General features: G+C 53.8%; 1 protein-coding gene across 1 annotated transcript in view; it reads right to left on the reverse strand.

Moving 5' to 3' along the window:
• The window catches only part of IGSF22 (immunoglobulin superfamily member 22), a 30,977-nt gene extending 14,689 nt beyond the window's left edge, over positions 1-16,288 (reverse strand). The window contains exons 1-14 of the mRNA XM_078877562.1: positions 16,189-16,288; positions 15,246-15,401; positions 13,916-14,061; positions 13,092-13,191; positions 12,647-12,689; positions 12,160-12,349; positions 10,755-10,871; positions 9,462-9,624; positions 8,281-8,423; positions 6,407-6,536; positions 5,653-5,755; positions 3,960-4,153; positions 1,826-1,950; positions 496-637 (exon numbers count right to left, since the gene is read on the reverse strand). Coding sequence (XP_078733688.1) covers positions 496-637; positions 1,826-1,950; positions 3,960-4,153; positions 5,653-5,755; positions 6,407-6,536; positions 8,281-8,423; positions 9,462-9,624; positions 10,755-10,871; positions 12,160-12,349; positions 12,647-12,689; positions 13,092-13,191; positions 13,916-14,061; positions 15,246-15,401; positions 16,189-16,288 — 1,852 coding nt within the window. The remainder of the gene's footprint in view (positions 1-495; positions 638-1,825; positions 1,951-3,959; positions 4,154-5,652; positions 5,756-6,406; positions 6,537-8,280; positions 8,424-9,461; positions 9,625-10,754; positions 10,872-12,159; positions 12,350-12,646; positions 12,690-13,091; positions 13,192-13,915; positions 14,062-15,245; positions 15,402-16,188) is intronic.
• Between the last annotated feature and the right edge of the window lie 202 nt (positions 16,289-16,490).

Genomic DNA, 16,490 nt, shown 5'->3' on the forward strand with positions numbered 1-16,490 from the left:
GGCGGTGTGGGGGGGGGGAAGGTGGGAAAACACGTGGGGAGGTGGGAGGAGATGGAGGAGCGAGGAGGAGGAGGGAGTAGGAAGGAAGGGAAGAAGGGGGAGGGCGAGGAGGTTGAAGGAGGGAGATATAAACAGGGGTGATGGTAGGGGAGAGAAGAAGAGGTGGGGAGGAGAGGGGAAGGCAGGTGAACGCGTGGGGAGGTGGGAGGGAAAGAAGGGGGAGGGAGAAAGTTTGAGGATGATGAGTGAGGAGGAGGTGGAGGAGGCCGGGTTGGGGTGGAGGAGCGAGGAGGGGAGAAGGGGGAGGGGGACGGTGGAGGAGGTGGAGGAGGGTGGAGGGAAAGAAGGGGAAGGGAGTGGAGGTGGAAGAGGTTGGATGATGGGTTAACCCACAGAACGTCTTGTAACTCAGCAGCAGCATTGTCTCATTGTTACGCTGCGTGCTATAGGCCCCCTTACGAGCAATAGGCCCCCCCTCCAGCCCCTCTCCCATACCGGCAACGTTGAGGTTTCCCTCCGTCTTGACCCCCTTGGCAGTGAAGGTGTAGCGGCCCATGTTCTTGTCCTGCGTGTTCTTGATGGTGATCTTGTGCACCGCTCCCTGCTTCACGATCTTCACGTTGTCATCCTGCTCGATCTACCGGGGGGAGAGGGGGGGGCAGGGGTGGGGGGGTCCAGCAGGGTGGTGATTATGCTCTGGATAGTTCTGCAACTTGCTGATACTGTTGTTCTTCTTGGTTCTTTCGGTAAAGTCACGTAGAATGGAAATAATAAAATAATAAAAATAAAACATAATAAAATAATTCTCACGACGTTTCGGCCACAACGCAAGCAGCCGTCCTCAGGTGGAGAGCAGGTCTGTCGAGTAGACTCTGTCTAGACTTTGTCTACTCAACAGACCTGCTCTCCACCTGAGGACGGCTGCTTGCGTTGTGGCCGAAACGTCGTGAGAGTTATTTTATCACGTTTTATTTTTATTATTTTATTATTTCCATTCTACGTGACTTTACCGAAAGAACCAAGAAGATGAATCCCTGCAGTCACGAAAGCTTTAAATCGAAATGATACTGTTGTTGTTGACGACGACGATTATGACGATGGTGATGACGATGATGGCGATGATGGTGCTGATGGTGATGATGGTGATGATGGCGATGATGATGGTGGTGATGGTGGCGATGATGGCGATGATGGTGCTGATGACGATGATGGTGCTGATGGCGATGATGATGACGATGGTGATGACGATGATGACGATGATGGTGCTGATGGTGATACTGTTGTTGTTAACGACGACGATTATGACGATGGTGATGACGATGATGGCGATGATGGTGCTGATGGTGATACTGTTGTTGTTAACGACGACGATTATGACGATGGTGATGACGATGATGGCGATGATGGTGCTGATGGTGATACTGTTGTTGTTGACGACGACGATTATGACGATGATGATGGCGATGATGGTGCTGATGGTGATGATGGTGATGATGGTGGTGATGGTGGCGATGATGGCGACGATGATGGCGATGATGGTGACGATGATGGTGGCGATGGTGGCGATGATGGCGATAATGTTGATAATGGTGACGATGATGATGGTGATGATGATGGCGATGTTGGTGATGGTGGCGATGATGGTGCTGATGGTGATAATGGTGGTGATGGTGATGACGGTGGGGATAGTGATGATGACGGTGTCCATGGCAATGATGATGACGGTAACCGTGGTGATGATGATGACGATGACCACGGCGATGATGATGATAATGATAACAATGGTCACCGTGGCAATGCAACCTTCCCCGGTGGCCACACTCACCACTTTGCCGTCGCACCTCCAGGTACCCTCCACCTTCTCATCATCCAGCACGACGGTGAACTCGGAGGGCTGCCCGGTGCGAACCTCCTGGTCCGACAGGCCACTCTGCAGCGTGGCCATGCGCTCTGCATGCACGCGCACGCAGACACGGACACAAGTCCCCCATTGTAGGCTCGACAGATCGACGGGGGCAAGGTAGAGACCCACAGACTCACACGGAGACCCAGAGACTCACACAAAGACCCACAGACTCACGTAGAGACCAACAGGCTCACACAGAGACACATATACACACAGAGACCCAGAGACTCGGACAGATCCACAGACTCACACATAGACCCACAGACCCACACATAGACCCACAGACTCACAGAGAGATCCACGAACTCACACAGTGACCCAAATACTCACATAGACACCCATAGACTCACACAGAGACCCATAGACTCACGTAGAGACCCACAGACTCACGCGGAGACCCATAGACTTACACATAGACCCACAGACTCACACAGAGATCCACGAACTCATACAGTGACCCACATACTCACATAGACACCCAGAGACTCACAGAGACCCACAAACTCACGCAGAGACCCACAGACTCACACAAAGACCCAGAGACTCGCACAGAGACCCAGAGACTCACACAGAGACCCACAGACTCACGTAGAGACCCACAGACTCACACAGCGACACATATACACACACAGAGACCCAGAGACTCAGACAGATCCACAGACACACACATAGACCCACAGACCCACATAGACACCCACATACTCACATAGAGACCCAGAGACTCACACAGAGACCCACAGACTCACACAGAGAATTACAGACTCACATAGAGACTCACATACTCACATAGAGACCCAGAGACTCACACAGAGATCCACAGACTCGGTTAAAAATCCAGGCTCACATAGCGACCCACTCGCTGTGTATTATCCACTTGAAACTTTAACTCACTCACTCATCATCTCACTCAATTATTTACCCACCGCTTACCCACCAAAGATCCCCCGTATAGCCTTACAAGACAGTTGGGGCAAGTAGTCTTAGTGAGCAGCACCTATGAAGGCTACTGGCACTGTGGCACACGAGGGGGTGGGTGGCCAGCACCATGCCCAGCCGCCATTGTCTCCCGAGTGGCGATGTTTACTACATACAGCACCAGGTACTCATTTGCGGCTGAGTCGACCTAGGAGATACCCAGGGACCGGTTCAGATCATCTGTCACTGGGGTTGGTCGTGGCCGTGAGCCGGCGAATAAAACTCACGCCATTCGTCGCTAAGTGACGTTAACGTCACCATGGCGCATGTGCCAGGCCAGGTGCACTTTGAGGCCACGTGAAGTGTCGAAGGCACAGCCGACAGGAGGTCACGGGATAGACCCACGTGGTGCCATGGGTTGACCGACTGAGACGACTGGCGGATGGGCCAGCTGTAGCACCTACCCCCCGCCCCCCCCCAAAGAGAAAGCTTCCCTGTATAGCCTGTAACAGACTGTTGGGAGCAAGTGCTGTTAGCAGAGGAGCACCTATGAAGGCCGGCACAGCACGCGTGGGGGGGTGAATGAATCCCGACCGCCTTTGTCTCCCCGCACACCACACCAGGTACTAATCTGTGGCTGAGTCGACCTAGGGGAGGCTCAGGACCGGGTCGTAGAGCGGTGCACTAAGTACAATCCCCGCAAAAGAAAAGACAAAGACCCCCCATATAGGGGGAGGGGGAGTAGGTGGAAGAGGGAGGAGGAGGGGGAGAACGAGGAAGAGGAGAGGAGGAGGAGGGGGGATGAAGAGGGGCGGGAGGAGGAGGAGGGAGTAGAAGAGGAGGACGGTGGGAGGAGGGGAGGGGGGAGGGGGAGGTGGAGGGGTGCAGGAGGGGGAAGTGGATTTTGAGGAGAGAAGTAGGGGGCAGAGGAGATTGGCTGGAAGGGGTCGGCGGAGGAGGTGGGGGGAGAAGGGGGGGGGAGAAAGTAGGAGGAGGGGCAGGTGCTGTTAGCGAGCACCAACACACACACGCATGGCTTTTCTCAGTGGGCCTTACACTTGGTTAAGAAAAAGCATTGTATCAGGGTTGAGGGGGGGGGGGCACATGCCTCAGCCCCCCCACCCCAGTGCCAGCTCACCTTCGACGTGAACGTCAGCGGCGGACACGTACTCCTTGGTGTCCCCCTCCTGCACCACCACAATGGAGTACTGGCCCGAGTCCTCCAACGTGGCGTCCTCGATCACCAGCTCCTGGTGCTTGCCGCTCGACACCACCTTGACCTTGCCACTGTCCAGCAGGTGCTGCGGGATGGGCTGCCCGTTCTTAAGCCACCTGTCCGGTGGTGGTGGTGGTTGTGAAGGTGGTGGTGGTTGTGAAGGTGGTCGTGGTGGAGGTAGTGGTGGAGGTGGTGGTGGAGGTAGTGGTGATGGTGGAGGTGGTGGAGGTGGTGGAGGTGGTGGTGGAGGTGGTCGTGGTGGAGGTGATTGTGGTGGAGGTAGTGGTGGTGGTGGAGGTGGTGGAGGTGGTGGAGGTGGTGGTGGAGGTGGTCGTGGTGGAGGTGATTGTGATAGAGGTAGTGGTGGAGGTAGTGGTGATGTTGGAGGTGGTGGAGGTTATTGTGGTGGAGGTTATTGTGGTGGAGGTTATTGTGGTGGAGGTAGTGGTGGTGGAGGTGGTGGAGGTAGTGGTGATGGTGGAGGTGGTGGAGGTGGTGGTGGTGGAGGTGGTCGTGGCGGAGGTGATTGTGGTGGAGGTATTGGTGGTGGTGGTGATGGTGGTGGTGGAGGTGATTGTGGTGGAGGTAGTAAAGGTGGTGGTGATGGATGTGGTGGAGGGTTGGGAGGAAGAAGAGGAGGGGAGGGGTGGTTAGTTGAGAGGTGAGCGGTCAGTGCCCTTCGCTACAAACCTGGTGACCCGAGTTCAAATCCCGCTAACGACCACCACTTGCCCCAATCATCTGTCCAAGCCTACACGGGTGACCTTTCTCTTTGGCTGTGGGTGGTAGGGCAGATGGGAGACGGTGAGGGGGTGGCTTGTGAGTGAAGTGAGTGATCGGGGGAGAAGATTAAGAGGGTCAACCTGGCCTCATCCTTTGATGCCATCAACAGCTACCAACACTATTACCACACAACCACCACCACCATCAGCACCGCCACTACCAGCACCACCACCACCATCAACACTAATGATAAAGATCCCCCATATACCCTGCACAGGCTATTGGGGCAAGTGCAGCTATGAAGGCCGGCACGGTACACAGGGAGTGGGTGGCCAGCACCACGCCCGACTGCCTTTGTCATGCCAGTGGCGATGTTTATACACCGCACCAGGTACTCAGTTGAGGCTTAGTCGACCTAGGGGAGGCACAGAACTGGTTCAGATAATGGTCACTGGTGTCGACCGTGAGCAGGAACCCTGAGCGGGAGTCGAACACGGGTCGCCGGGTTCATAGCACAGGGTAGAGCTTACCGCTACACTCCCGCTCCCCACTACCACCAGCACCAGCAACATTACCAGCTCCACCACCACTAGCACCACAACCAGCACAACCACCACCATCATCACCACCACTACTACACCACCCCACCCCAACCATCACCAGCAACATCTCCAGCACCCCCACCATCACAACCGCCATCACCACCACCCCAACCTTCACCAGCATCAGCAACATCACCAGCATCACAACCACTATCACCACCACCCCCACCATCACAACCACCAATCATCACCACCCCCACCATCACCACACCACCAACCCCACACCACCCCCACCAGCACAACCATCACCACCCCCAGCAGCAGCAGGAGGGGTTGTCCCGAGGCGTCACCTCACGGTGACGTCCTTGGTGGTGATCTCGCACTCGAGACGAGCGCCGCTCTTCTCCTTCACGCGCACCGTCTTCAGGTTGCTCGAGAACTTGATCGGCTCCTCTGTGAAGCAGCGGTGGTCGAGTCCGGGGTGTAGAGGTGTGGGGAGGGGAGAGAAACGTGGGTCATGAGCGGTGCCAAAACTTTGGGTAGCACGGTGATGATGGGGGGTGGTGGTGTGGCCGCCCCCCCCCCCCCCCCCAAGATATATTATAATTACAGCCTTGGAAGGTACCCTGCCCGTGGTGTCCGTGTGGTTGATATAATTTCATCTCTAAGCTATTTTAATTTTATCTTACCAGGTGAAAGGCCCTCTTGAGCTATGTAGCTGCTTTTTCAGAAGCGACACTGGCTATCACAAATGATAGCTGCTCAACCAAGTGGCTTATCCTCATCATCATCATCACGTGGACATTTATAGCAGGAGCCAATTACTCCAAAACGCGTGACGTTGAATCCACACGACCACGGGGAGAGAAATACTGCAGACTCCAAATATACAGCAGCAGGCATCGTCAGGGTCGGGATCAAACCCACGACCTCCTGCATACCAGCGAGCTAGTTAACATCTCCTAGCCATTGTGATGATAATGAGAGATACGCAGACTCCAAATATACAGCTCTACTCCCGCACCATCACCCCCCCTCCTCCCACAATCATCCTACCCCCGCCATCCCTCCCTCCACCCGTCGCCCCCCCCTCTGTCCACGCACTATCGACGATGAGCTCGGCCGACGAGGTCTGGTCGCCGATGCAGACTCCGTAGGTGCCCTTGTCGCTAAGCCGCGCGTCCTTGATGATCAGCTGGTGGATTTTGCCCCCGTCTCGAGACACGATCTCCATCTTCGTGGGGGGCCCCGGGCGGTCAGGCGGTCGGCAGAAAGGCAAACAACAACAACAACAACCCCCCAAACGGGAAGATCCGTTCGGTTTAGAATTTGCAGTTAGATTCATTCGATAAATAAATAAGCGGCTACCGCGACAACCTCGAAATTTCAAGAGCCGCCCGTGCGACGTGACTACGAGATGGCTGTCTGTCTTATCAAGTGCGTGTGTGTGTGTACGTTGAACTTCTTTCGCACCGTACGGAGCCAATCACGCTAATCGGAGGTGTGGGGGTGGGGAAGGACAACTAACAACAACGAGGAGCAGTTATACAGAAATGAGTTTGCCAATCTATCGGAAGGGAAGAGCATTCCAGACGGCCGCAGAAGTGCATCCGAAAGTGCCGCGTGATGCAGTGACCATCTTTGTTCGATGGTGAGCCAAAAGTGTAGTGTAGAGCGCTGTGTAGTGTATAGTGCAGTGTATGGTAGTGTTGTGTATAGTCATGTAGCGTATAGTGCAGTGTATAGTCATGTAGTGTATAGTGTAGTGTATAGTAGTGTGATGTGTAGTGTACTGAATAGTATTGTGTATAGTGTAGTGTATAGTAATGTAGAGTGTAGTGTATAGTAGTGTATAGTGTAGTGGAAATGAGTTTATAGTGTAGTATATAGTAGTGTATAGTGTAGTGTATAGTAGTGTATAGTCATGTAGTGTATAGAAGTGTATCGTCATGTAGTGTATAGTAGTGTGATGTATAGTGTACTGCATAGTATTGTAGTGTAGAGTGTAGTGTATAGTAGTGTCTAGTATAATATATATTAGTGTGTAGTTTAGTATATAGTAGTGTATAGTGTAGTGTATAGTAGTGTATAGTGTAGTGGAAATTAGTTTATAGTGTAGTATATAGTAGTGTATAGTGTAGTGTATAGTAGTGTATAGTCACGTAGTGTATAGTAGTGTATCGTCATGTAGTGTATAGTAGTGTGATGTGTAGTGTACTGCATAGTATTGTTGTGTATAGTATAGTGTATAGTAGTGTATAGTGTAGTGTATAGTAGTGTAGAGTGTAGTGTATAGTAGTGTATAGTGTAGTGGAAATGAGTTTATAGTGTAGTATATAGTAGTGTATAGTGTAGTGTATAGTAGTGTATCGTCATGTAGTGTATAGTAGTGTGATGTGTAGTGTACTGCATAGTATTGTAGTGTAGAGTGTAGTGTATAGAAGTGTATAGTGTAATGTATACTAGTGTATAGTGTAGTGTATAATAGTGTATAGTGTAGTGTATAGTAGTGTAGAGTGTAGTGTATAGTAGTGTATAGTGTAGTGGAATAGATTTTATAGTGTAGTATATAGTAGTGTATAGTGTAGTATATAGTAGTGTATCGTCATGTAGTGTATAGTAGTGTGATGTGTAGTGTACTGCATAGTATTGTAGTGTAGAGTGTGGTGTATAGTAGTGTATAGTGTAGTGTATACTAGTGTATAGTGTAGTGTATACTAGTGTATAGTGTAGTGTTTCGATTTAAAGCTTTCGTGACTGCAGGGATTCATCTTTTTGGTTCTTTCGGTAAAGTCACGTAGAAGGGAAGTAATAAAATATTATGTTTTATTTTTATTATTTTATTACTTCCCTTCTACGTGACTTTACCGAAAGAACCAAGAAGATATAGTGTAGTGTATAGTGTAGTGTATATAGCGTCTGAAAACGCGCAATGCAGGCGACCATCTTTGTTCGACGGCCAGCCCCGGAGCGCTGACCTTGTCGCTGCGCTTGATTGGCATGCCGTTGAAGGTCCACTTGAGGTCGCCCTGGCTCTTGGAGAGCGCCACCTCGAACATTGCGATCGTCTTCTCCTTGCAGTGCGCCGGACGCAGGTTAGACAGGATGCGGCACGGGTCGTCTGGAGCATGGACGGGCGGTGGGGGTGGTGGTGTGGGAGGGGTGGTGGGAGGGGCCGAGGGAAGGGGGGAGAAGGGTTTTCACTCCTCCATCCTGCTCCTCCTTCTCCTCCTCTCCCTTCTCCACCTCATTATTTTATTCTTCCTCCTCCACCATCTCCTCCCCCACCTCTTCCACCTTTTCAAGGATCACTTTGAGATATCCTCCTTCCGCCTTTCTCCTCATCCCTCATCTCCCCTGTCCACCATCACCTCCCCCACCTCCACCACCACCACCTCCTCCACAACCTCCTTCTCCACCACCTCCTCCACCATCACCTCCCCTGCCTCCAACACCACCTCCTCCACCACCTCCTCCTCCACCACCTCCTCCACCACCTCCTCCTCCACCTCCTCCTCCATCATCACCTCCACCACATCCTCCACCTCCTCCATCATCACCTCCACCACCTCCTCCACCTCCTCCACCTCCTCCACCATCACCTCCCCTGCCTCCAACACTTCCTCCTCCACCACCTTCACCTCCACCACCACCTCCTCCTCCACCTCCTCCACCTCCTCCATCATCACCTCCACCACCTCCTCCACCTCCTCCACCATCACCTTCCCTGCCTCCAACACTTCCTCCTCCACCACCTCCTCCACCACCTCCTCCACCACCTCCTCCACACCTCCTTCTCTCCCCTCTCCCCTGTCCTCCACATCCTCCTCCACCACCTCCTTCACCTCCACCACTACCTCCTCCACCTCCTCCACCACCTCCTCCACCATCACCTCCACCACCTCCTCCACCACCATCTCTACCACCACCTCTCCCACCTCCTCCACCACCTCCTCCTCCACCACCTCCTTCTCTCCCCTCTCCCCTGTCCTCCACCTCCTCTTCCACCACCTCCTTCACCTCCACCACCACCTCCACCACCCCCTCCACCTCCTCCACCATCACCTCCACCACCACCTCCTCCACCACCATCTCTACCACTACCTCTCCCACCTCCTCCACCACCACCTCCTACACCACCCTCCACCCTCGTTCTCACCGATCACTTTCAAGTTGGCGGTCCACGTCTTCTCGTTGGCCTCCACCGAGTAGGCGGCCTGGTCACTGAGGTCGGCGTTGGCGATCACCAGCGTGTGCTTGCTGGAGAACTGCTTGTGCTCGTACTTCCCCGCACTCGCGGCCGTCATCAGCAGCTCCTTGTTCTGGTGCACCACCACCAAGGGGAGATGGCGGGTAGATGGGGGGCGGGGGGAGGAGAGAGAAGGGGGGGGGCGGGGGGAGGAGAGATGAGGGAAATTGGGGTGGGGGGGTGATTGGAGTGATAAGGGAGAAAAGAGAGAGAGGGGAGGATATGGGGAAGATGTGGGGGAGATGGGGGAGGATGTGGGGAATATTTGGGGGAGATGGGGGAGAAATGGGGGAGATGGGGGGGGGAGATGGGGGAGAGATGGTTGAGATGGGGGAGCGATGGGGGGGGGAGATGGTGGAGATGGGGGTGAGATGGGGGTGAGATGGAGGGAAGATGAGTGAGCGATGGGGAGGAGATGGGGAAGAGATGAGCGGGAGATGGGGGAGATCGGGGGGAGATGGTGGGAGATGATGGAGATGAGGGAGATGTGGGAGATGGAGTGGAGATGGGGGAGATGAGGGAGAGATTGGGGAGAGATGGGGAAAAATGGAGAGAGATGGGGAGAGATGGCGGGGAGATGGGGGAGAGATGGGGAGAGATGGGGGAGAGATGGGGGGGGGAGATGGGGAGAGATGGGGGAGAGATGGGGGAGGGATTGGGTAGAGAAGAGGGAGGGAAAATATGAGGGAGATGGGGGGAACATATGGGGGGGGGGGGGAGATGGGGGCGATGGGAGATGGGGGAAGATGGGGGAGATGGTGGAGTTGTGGGAGAAATATGGGGGAGTGATGGGGTAGAGACAGAAGAGATGGGGGAGATGAGGGAGCGATGGAGGGGAGATTTGGGGGAGATGGGAAGGATATGGGGGAGAGAAGAGAGAGTGGGAGGCGAGAGATGAGGGAGATAGAGGAAGTAATGGGGGAGATGGGGGAGAGATGGAGTAGAGAAGGGGGAGGAAGGTGAGAAAGAGGGGGGGGGAGATGGGGGAGATGGGATGACAGAGATGTGAGAGAAGGGGTAGAGAAAGGAGAGAGAGGGATGGTGAGATGGGGGAAAAAGAGAGGAGCGTTAGATGGGGGGGAGGGACGATGGGGGGCGATGGGTGAAGGGGGGAGCGGTGGGGGAGAGAGAGAGGACGCGCCGGTTCAAGGTGTAACCGGTGTGACGTCTGGCTCGACCTCTCGATCTGGGATGCGAACTGACCTTGAACCAGCGGACGCGCTGGTGGTTGGGGTCCTTGAATTCGAGGTGGACCTCGAAGATGGCCTTCTCGCCCGTCTTCACCACCACGTCCACCATGTCCTTGAGCAGTGTCACCGTCTGTAATTACATGCGCACAAAGACATAGATCCTCCGTATAACCTTAACAGACTGTCGGGGAAGTGCTGTTAGCGAGCACCTATAAAGGCCAGTACGGCACACGAGGGGGTGGGTGGCCAACACTACGCCCGGCCGCCTTTGTCTCCCCAGTGGCGATGTTTACACATTGCACCAGGTACTCATTTGAGGCTGAGTCGACCTAGGGGAGACCCAGGACCGGTTCAGATAATCGTCACTGCTGTTGGCCGTGAACGGGAATCGAACCCGTTTTGCCAGGTTCGTAGCGCAGCACGCTAATCGCTACACTACCGCTCACGCGCGCACACACGCGAACACAGAGACGCACATACAACAAAAAACGCATTTCGCCACTAAGTGGCGGTGACATCACCACGACGCTTGTGCAAGGCTATGTGCACCTTGAGGCCACGTGAAATGTTGAATTCCCGCTGACAGGAGGCCATGGGGCAGATCCAGGTGCCACGGATCGACTGACTGAGATGACTGGTTGATGCACCACCTGTGCCCCCTACTGTGCCAACTGGATGTGCTTTAGCCACCCTGTGCTTATACTCGTTGTTGTGAGCATCGATCCTCCGCCCTCCGTTGTTGTTGGAGGGCGACTGCCTCCAACTGCCCAGCAGCAGCGTCCTTTACGAGCCTCCGACATAGAGGCCGATCTTGACACCGCTGGTACCAGTCTCCGGCAAATCCACAAAGCTCCACATCCTCCTGTACCACATCACTCCATCTCTTCTCTAGCCCGCGTCGTGCCCATTTAGCCCCCTCGATCCGGCCGAACAAAAGCTGTTTAGGCATGCGGAGGCTGGGCATGCGGGCTAAATGATCCAGTCAACGCAGCCTTGCCTACCAGAGGAGCTCACTGATGGGAATATGTCCAGATCTTTCAAGAAGTTGTGAGCTCCTCACACAATCCAGCCTGATTAAACCCAGGATGGATCGTAGACACGCCAGCCTGAATTTTTCTAACCAGCGCAGATGTTCTATTAGAGGGCTCCACGTTTCACAAGCATAGAGAAGGAAGGGCATGACGGTGGATGAAGAGATCCGAAGTTTCGTGCTGAGTTACAGACCAGATAGCTGCACACAGCATTACGCAGCCGGTGAAAATATGTATGCCGCCCGACTGATTCGACGTGAGATCTTTGCTGTCAAACTGGAGCTGTTCATAAGCACACTGCTCAGTTATGGGAAACGCTCCAATCCACAACTGCTCAATTACCACCACCACCATCATCAATACCACCACCATCATCACCACCATCACCTCTATCGCCTCCTCATGCTTCTTCTTCATCTGCTTGAGCTTCTTGAGCATGCCACGGAAGTCGGTGATGCCCAGCTCGAAGCACACTCGCTCCAGGTCCTTCTTCTCAGTGTTCATCAGCAGCTCCATGATCTCCTTCTCCGTGAGGACCTTCACCTCCTTGGGTGGAGGTGGAGGCGGCAGTTTGGACCTGGAGGAGGATAGAGGAGGATGATAGAGGAGGAGGAGAATAGAGGAGGAGGATGATAATAGATATATAGATGTAGGCCATTGTAGATAGATTATCGATCTATAGATGTAGACCTTCATATACAGATTGTAAATATATAGATTTATTTTGTACCTACGTGACTTTACCGAAAGAACCACAGAGTATGGATTCCCGCAGTCACGAAAGCTTCAAATCAATATATATAGATGTTGACCCTCATATATAGATTATAGATATAGACGCCTTGTATTGGGGATTGGAGTTCCTGACCCTCACCTTTTTTTCATCATCGACTTGAAGTCCACTGTTTTTTCCTGATCTGAAACGTTCACACAGAGAGGAAATGAAGGGTGAGGAGGTGAGGGAGGAGTAGAATACTCTCCTGAAGACTTTCTCACAACCACCCACCCATCTACCCACTCACTCACCCACCCAGCCACCCACTCACAGACTCATCGACCCACTTACTCACTCATCCACCCACTCACCCACCACCCACCGACTCACCCGCTCATCGACCCGTCCACTCACTCACCCACCCACTCACCAATGCACCCAATAATCCACTCCACTCGCCCATCCACCCACTCACTCATTCACTCACCCACCCACCACTCACCCATCCGCCCACTCACCCACGTACCTACTCAACAAACCCACTCAGCCCACACACCCACACACGCATCCACACATCCAGCCATCGACTCGCCCACCCACTTACTCTCAATGACGGTCAGGCTAAAGGTGCAGGTTGCCTCTGCGTAGGCGTTGGTGGCCACGCACTTGTACGTGTCCGTGTCGTCCATGGTGGCATTTTCGATCTGTACCCAACACACATACAAAGGTCCCCCATGTAGCCTTCATAGAGGTGGGGCAAGTGCTGTTGGTAGCGAGAAGCAGCATCTATGGAGCCCGGCACGATGGCACACACAGAGGGAGTGGTGGGTGGCCACCAGCAGCACGCACCGCCCTGCCATGCAGTTGAGGTGTGGGGTGGGTGAGGTAGTGGCCGTACGTTTCGGGTGAGATGTGGGTGAGGTGGCCGTGCGGGTGAGATGTTGGTGAGGTGGTTGCCGTGCGGTTGAGGGGTGGGGAGGCGGCCGTGCAAGTGAGTTGTGGGAGAGGTAACTGTGTGGGTGAAGTGTGGGTGAGGTGGCTATGCAGGTGTGGTGTGGGTGAGGTGGTGACCGTGCAGGTGAGGTCTGGGTGAGGTGGCCGTGCAGGTGAGGTGTAGGTGAGGTGGTGGCTGTAAGGTGTGGGTGATGTGGTGGCCGTGCAGGTGAAGTGGCCGTGCAGGTGAGGTGTGGGTGAGGTGATGGTCATGCGGGTGAGGAGTGGGTCAGGCCAAGGCAGTGCAGGTGAGGTGTGGGTGAGGTGTTGTCCGTGCGGGTGAGGTGTGGGTGAGGTGGTGGGCGTGCAGATGAGGTGTGGGTGAGGTGGTGGCTGTAAAGGTGAGGTGTGGGTGAGGTGATGGGCGTGCAGGTGAGGTGGCCGTGCAGGTGAGATGTGGGTGAGGTGGCCGTTGTGGGTGAGTGAGGTGGACACCTGGAGCGAGTGCTCGCCCGTGATGGCATCGTATCGGTCGCGAAATCGCTCTCCGAACTCCTTGACGTCGTTCCCAGCTCCGCGCTTCCAGCAGACCTTGGGCTTGGGCTCCCCGGCAATCTTGGCCCTCATGAAGACGTTCTTACCTTGGGGGGGGGGAGGGGGATAGGGGGGGCGAGGGCCAAGAGAGTCTCACAACCCATCTTCGTGTGATCCATCCACCAACCCTCTCTGCTGCTGCCTCCACAGTTGCTGGGTGATTACAGACAGCCATCGCAGCAGCAGCAGCATAGCCACCACCAGCACCACGTGCAGTTTTATAGCCACCCCCACGTGCAGCACCATAGACACTAAAGACAAAGATCCCCCCGTATAGTCTTAAAAAACTGTTGGGCCAAGTGCTGTTAGCAAGTGGCAGCACCTATGAAGGCCGGCACGGCACACGAGGGATTTGGGTGGCCAGCACCACGCCCGGCCGCCTTTATCTCCCCAGCGGCGATGTTAACTCCACACCGCTCCAGGTACTCGTTTGAGGCTGAGTCGACCTAGGTGAGTCCCGGTACCAGTTCAGATAATCGCTATGACTGGTGTTAGGGGGCTGTGAGCATTAATCGAACTCGGGTGTCAGCCGAGTTCATAGCCCCGCACGCTATACTAAACTATTTGTATTTAATCTTGATTTGAAGCTTTCGTGACTGCAGGAATCCATATTCTTGGTTCTTTTGGTAAAGTCACGTGGGTAGAAATAAAAGAAAATAAACCACGACGTTTCGATCGCAACACAAGCGACCGTCATCAGGCAGAACCGATACAGCAGGACAGTTGTCTTTACCGAAATAACTAAAACTATTTGTATTTTTATTTTATCAGGTGACGCCCACTGAGCTATGTAACTCTTTTTTCAGAAGCGACCACAAAGTGGGCTTATCATGTGGAAATGTAAAGCATTCACGTACTCTAAACGCATCATGTTGATTCTAAATGTGGAGGGAAAACCCAGAGGAACCCGGAGAAGAATCCATGCAACCACCACGGAGAGAGAGAAAGAGAGATGCAAACTCCAAATATAGAGCAGGCGTCAGGGTCGGGATCGAACCCACGACCTCCTGCATACTGGGCGACGTAGTTAACATCTCATAGCCACCGTGATGATAATGAGAGAGACACAGACTCCCGATATACAGCATACGTCAGGGTCGGGATCGAACCCACGACCTCCTGCATACCAGGCGAGGTAGTCAACATCTACTGTGGCACCCACGGTAACTATTGCTGCACCAACACCACTCTCCCCCCCCCCCCAAGTGCCCCCCCCTCCCCTGTAGCTCACCCTCGGGCACGTTGAGGGGAGGGGGTTTGATGGTGAACTCGGGCAGGCTGTCGCCCGGCTCCACGTTGGTGTTGAAGGTGACGAGCGAGACGGTGGACGTGGTGATGGACGACTTGCGCTTCACCGTGGAGCTCGTGCTGCTCGTGGAAGACGACTCTGGGTGCCACGGTGAGGAGCGGCGGCGAAGGGAGTGGAGGAGAGGCGAGGAGTGGAGGAGTGAGAAGTAGAGGAGTGGAGGAGTGAGGAGTGAGAAGCAGAGGAGTGAGCAGAGGATGAGTGAGGAGGTGGTGTGAGGAGGGGTGCCGAGTGAGGGGTGAGGAGGGGGAGTTAGCAAAAACAACATCATCATTAGTAGTAGAGGAGGAGATACAGCGTCATCAGCAGCAGTAGTAGCATCAGCAACACCGCTGTGTGCAGAAACAGCTGCTTAGCCAATGGGAAGGCTCCCCATGCCGTAGTGCCTACAAGAGTTCACTGCTCTCATATTTAAGGTTAACAGAGGCTAAAACGTGCAGGTTTTAAGAAAAAAGAACGAAAGTCATGAGACTACGTTTTGAGTAATGGAAAAATCACTGCTCTGCCATGAACGGCATTACGTTACTTATTATTCTTCATGATGAAGGGCTATTGCACGAAACGTCGCCGATTAAATATGTATTTTTTCTGATGGCGTTGGTATTACAATGGTCACGTTCCAGTGACGGGTAACGTCCCCGTGATTATGCTGACGTCACAATGTTTGCTGAATATGTGTCCTGAAGTTTGGGCCACCCTGTATAATAACAATAACCCTTTGTGTCCTGACTTTTAGGCCACCCTGTATAATAACAATAACCCTATGTCTCCTCACTTTTGGGCCACCCTGTATAAAAACAAAAACCCTATGTGTCCTGACTTTTGGGCCACCCTCTATCGTAGCACACGGCGTTGTTGTATTTCTAACCATGCTGGACAATCCCCGTGCTGCCCTTCCGTATGATTTTGGTCGTCTTGGTGGTGGTGGTCCTCATGGTCTCGAATCCGCCCTTGCGATTCCGGTCCATTGCGAAGGAGTGTGACGGTCTTCAGGAGAGCAGGGGACGAGGATGCGGAGGAGTTGGAGGAGTTGGAGGAGGATGAGCAGGTGGGAAGGAAGATGATGAGCGCTGTACGTGGGAGAGTGGAAGTTGCCGGCGGATAGATTATCACGGATGGATTGGGTCATTCTTATGCTCAACCACGCTGAATAGACATCGTTGTCATGTT

The sequence above is a fragment of the Lampetra fluviatilis genome, chromosome 48 (assembly GCF_964198595.1).
Source record: "Lampetra fluviatilis chromosome 48, kcLamFluv1.1, whole genome shotgun sequence".
NCBI lineage: Eukaryota > Metazoa > Chordata > Hyperoartia > Petromyzontiformes > Petromyzontidae > Lampetra > Lampetra fluviatilis.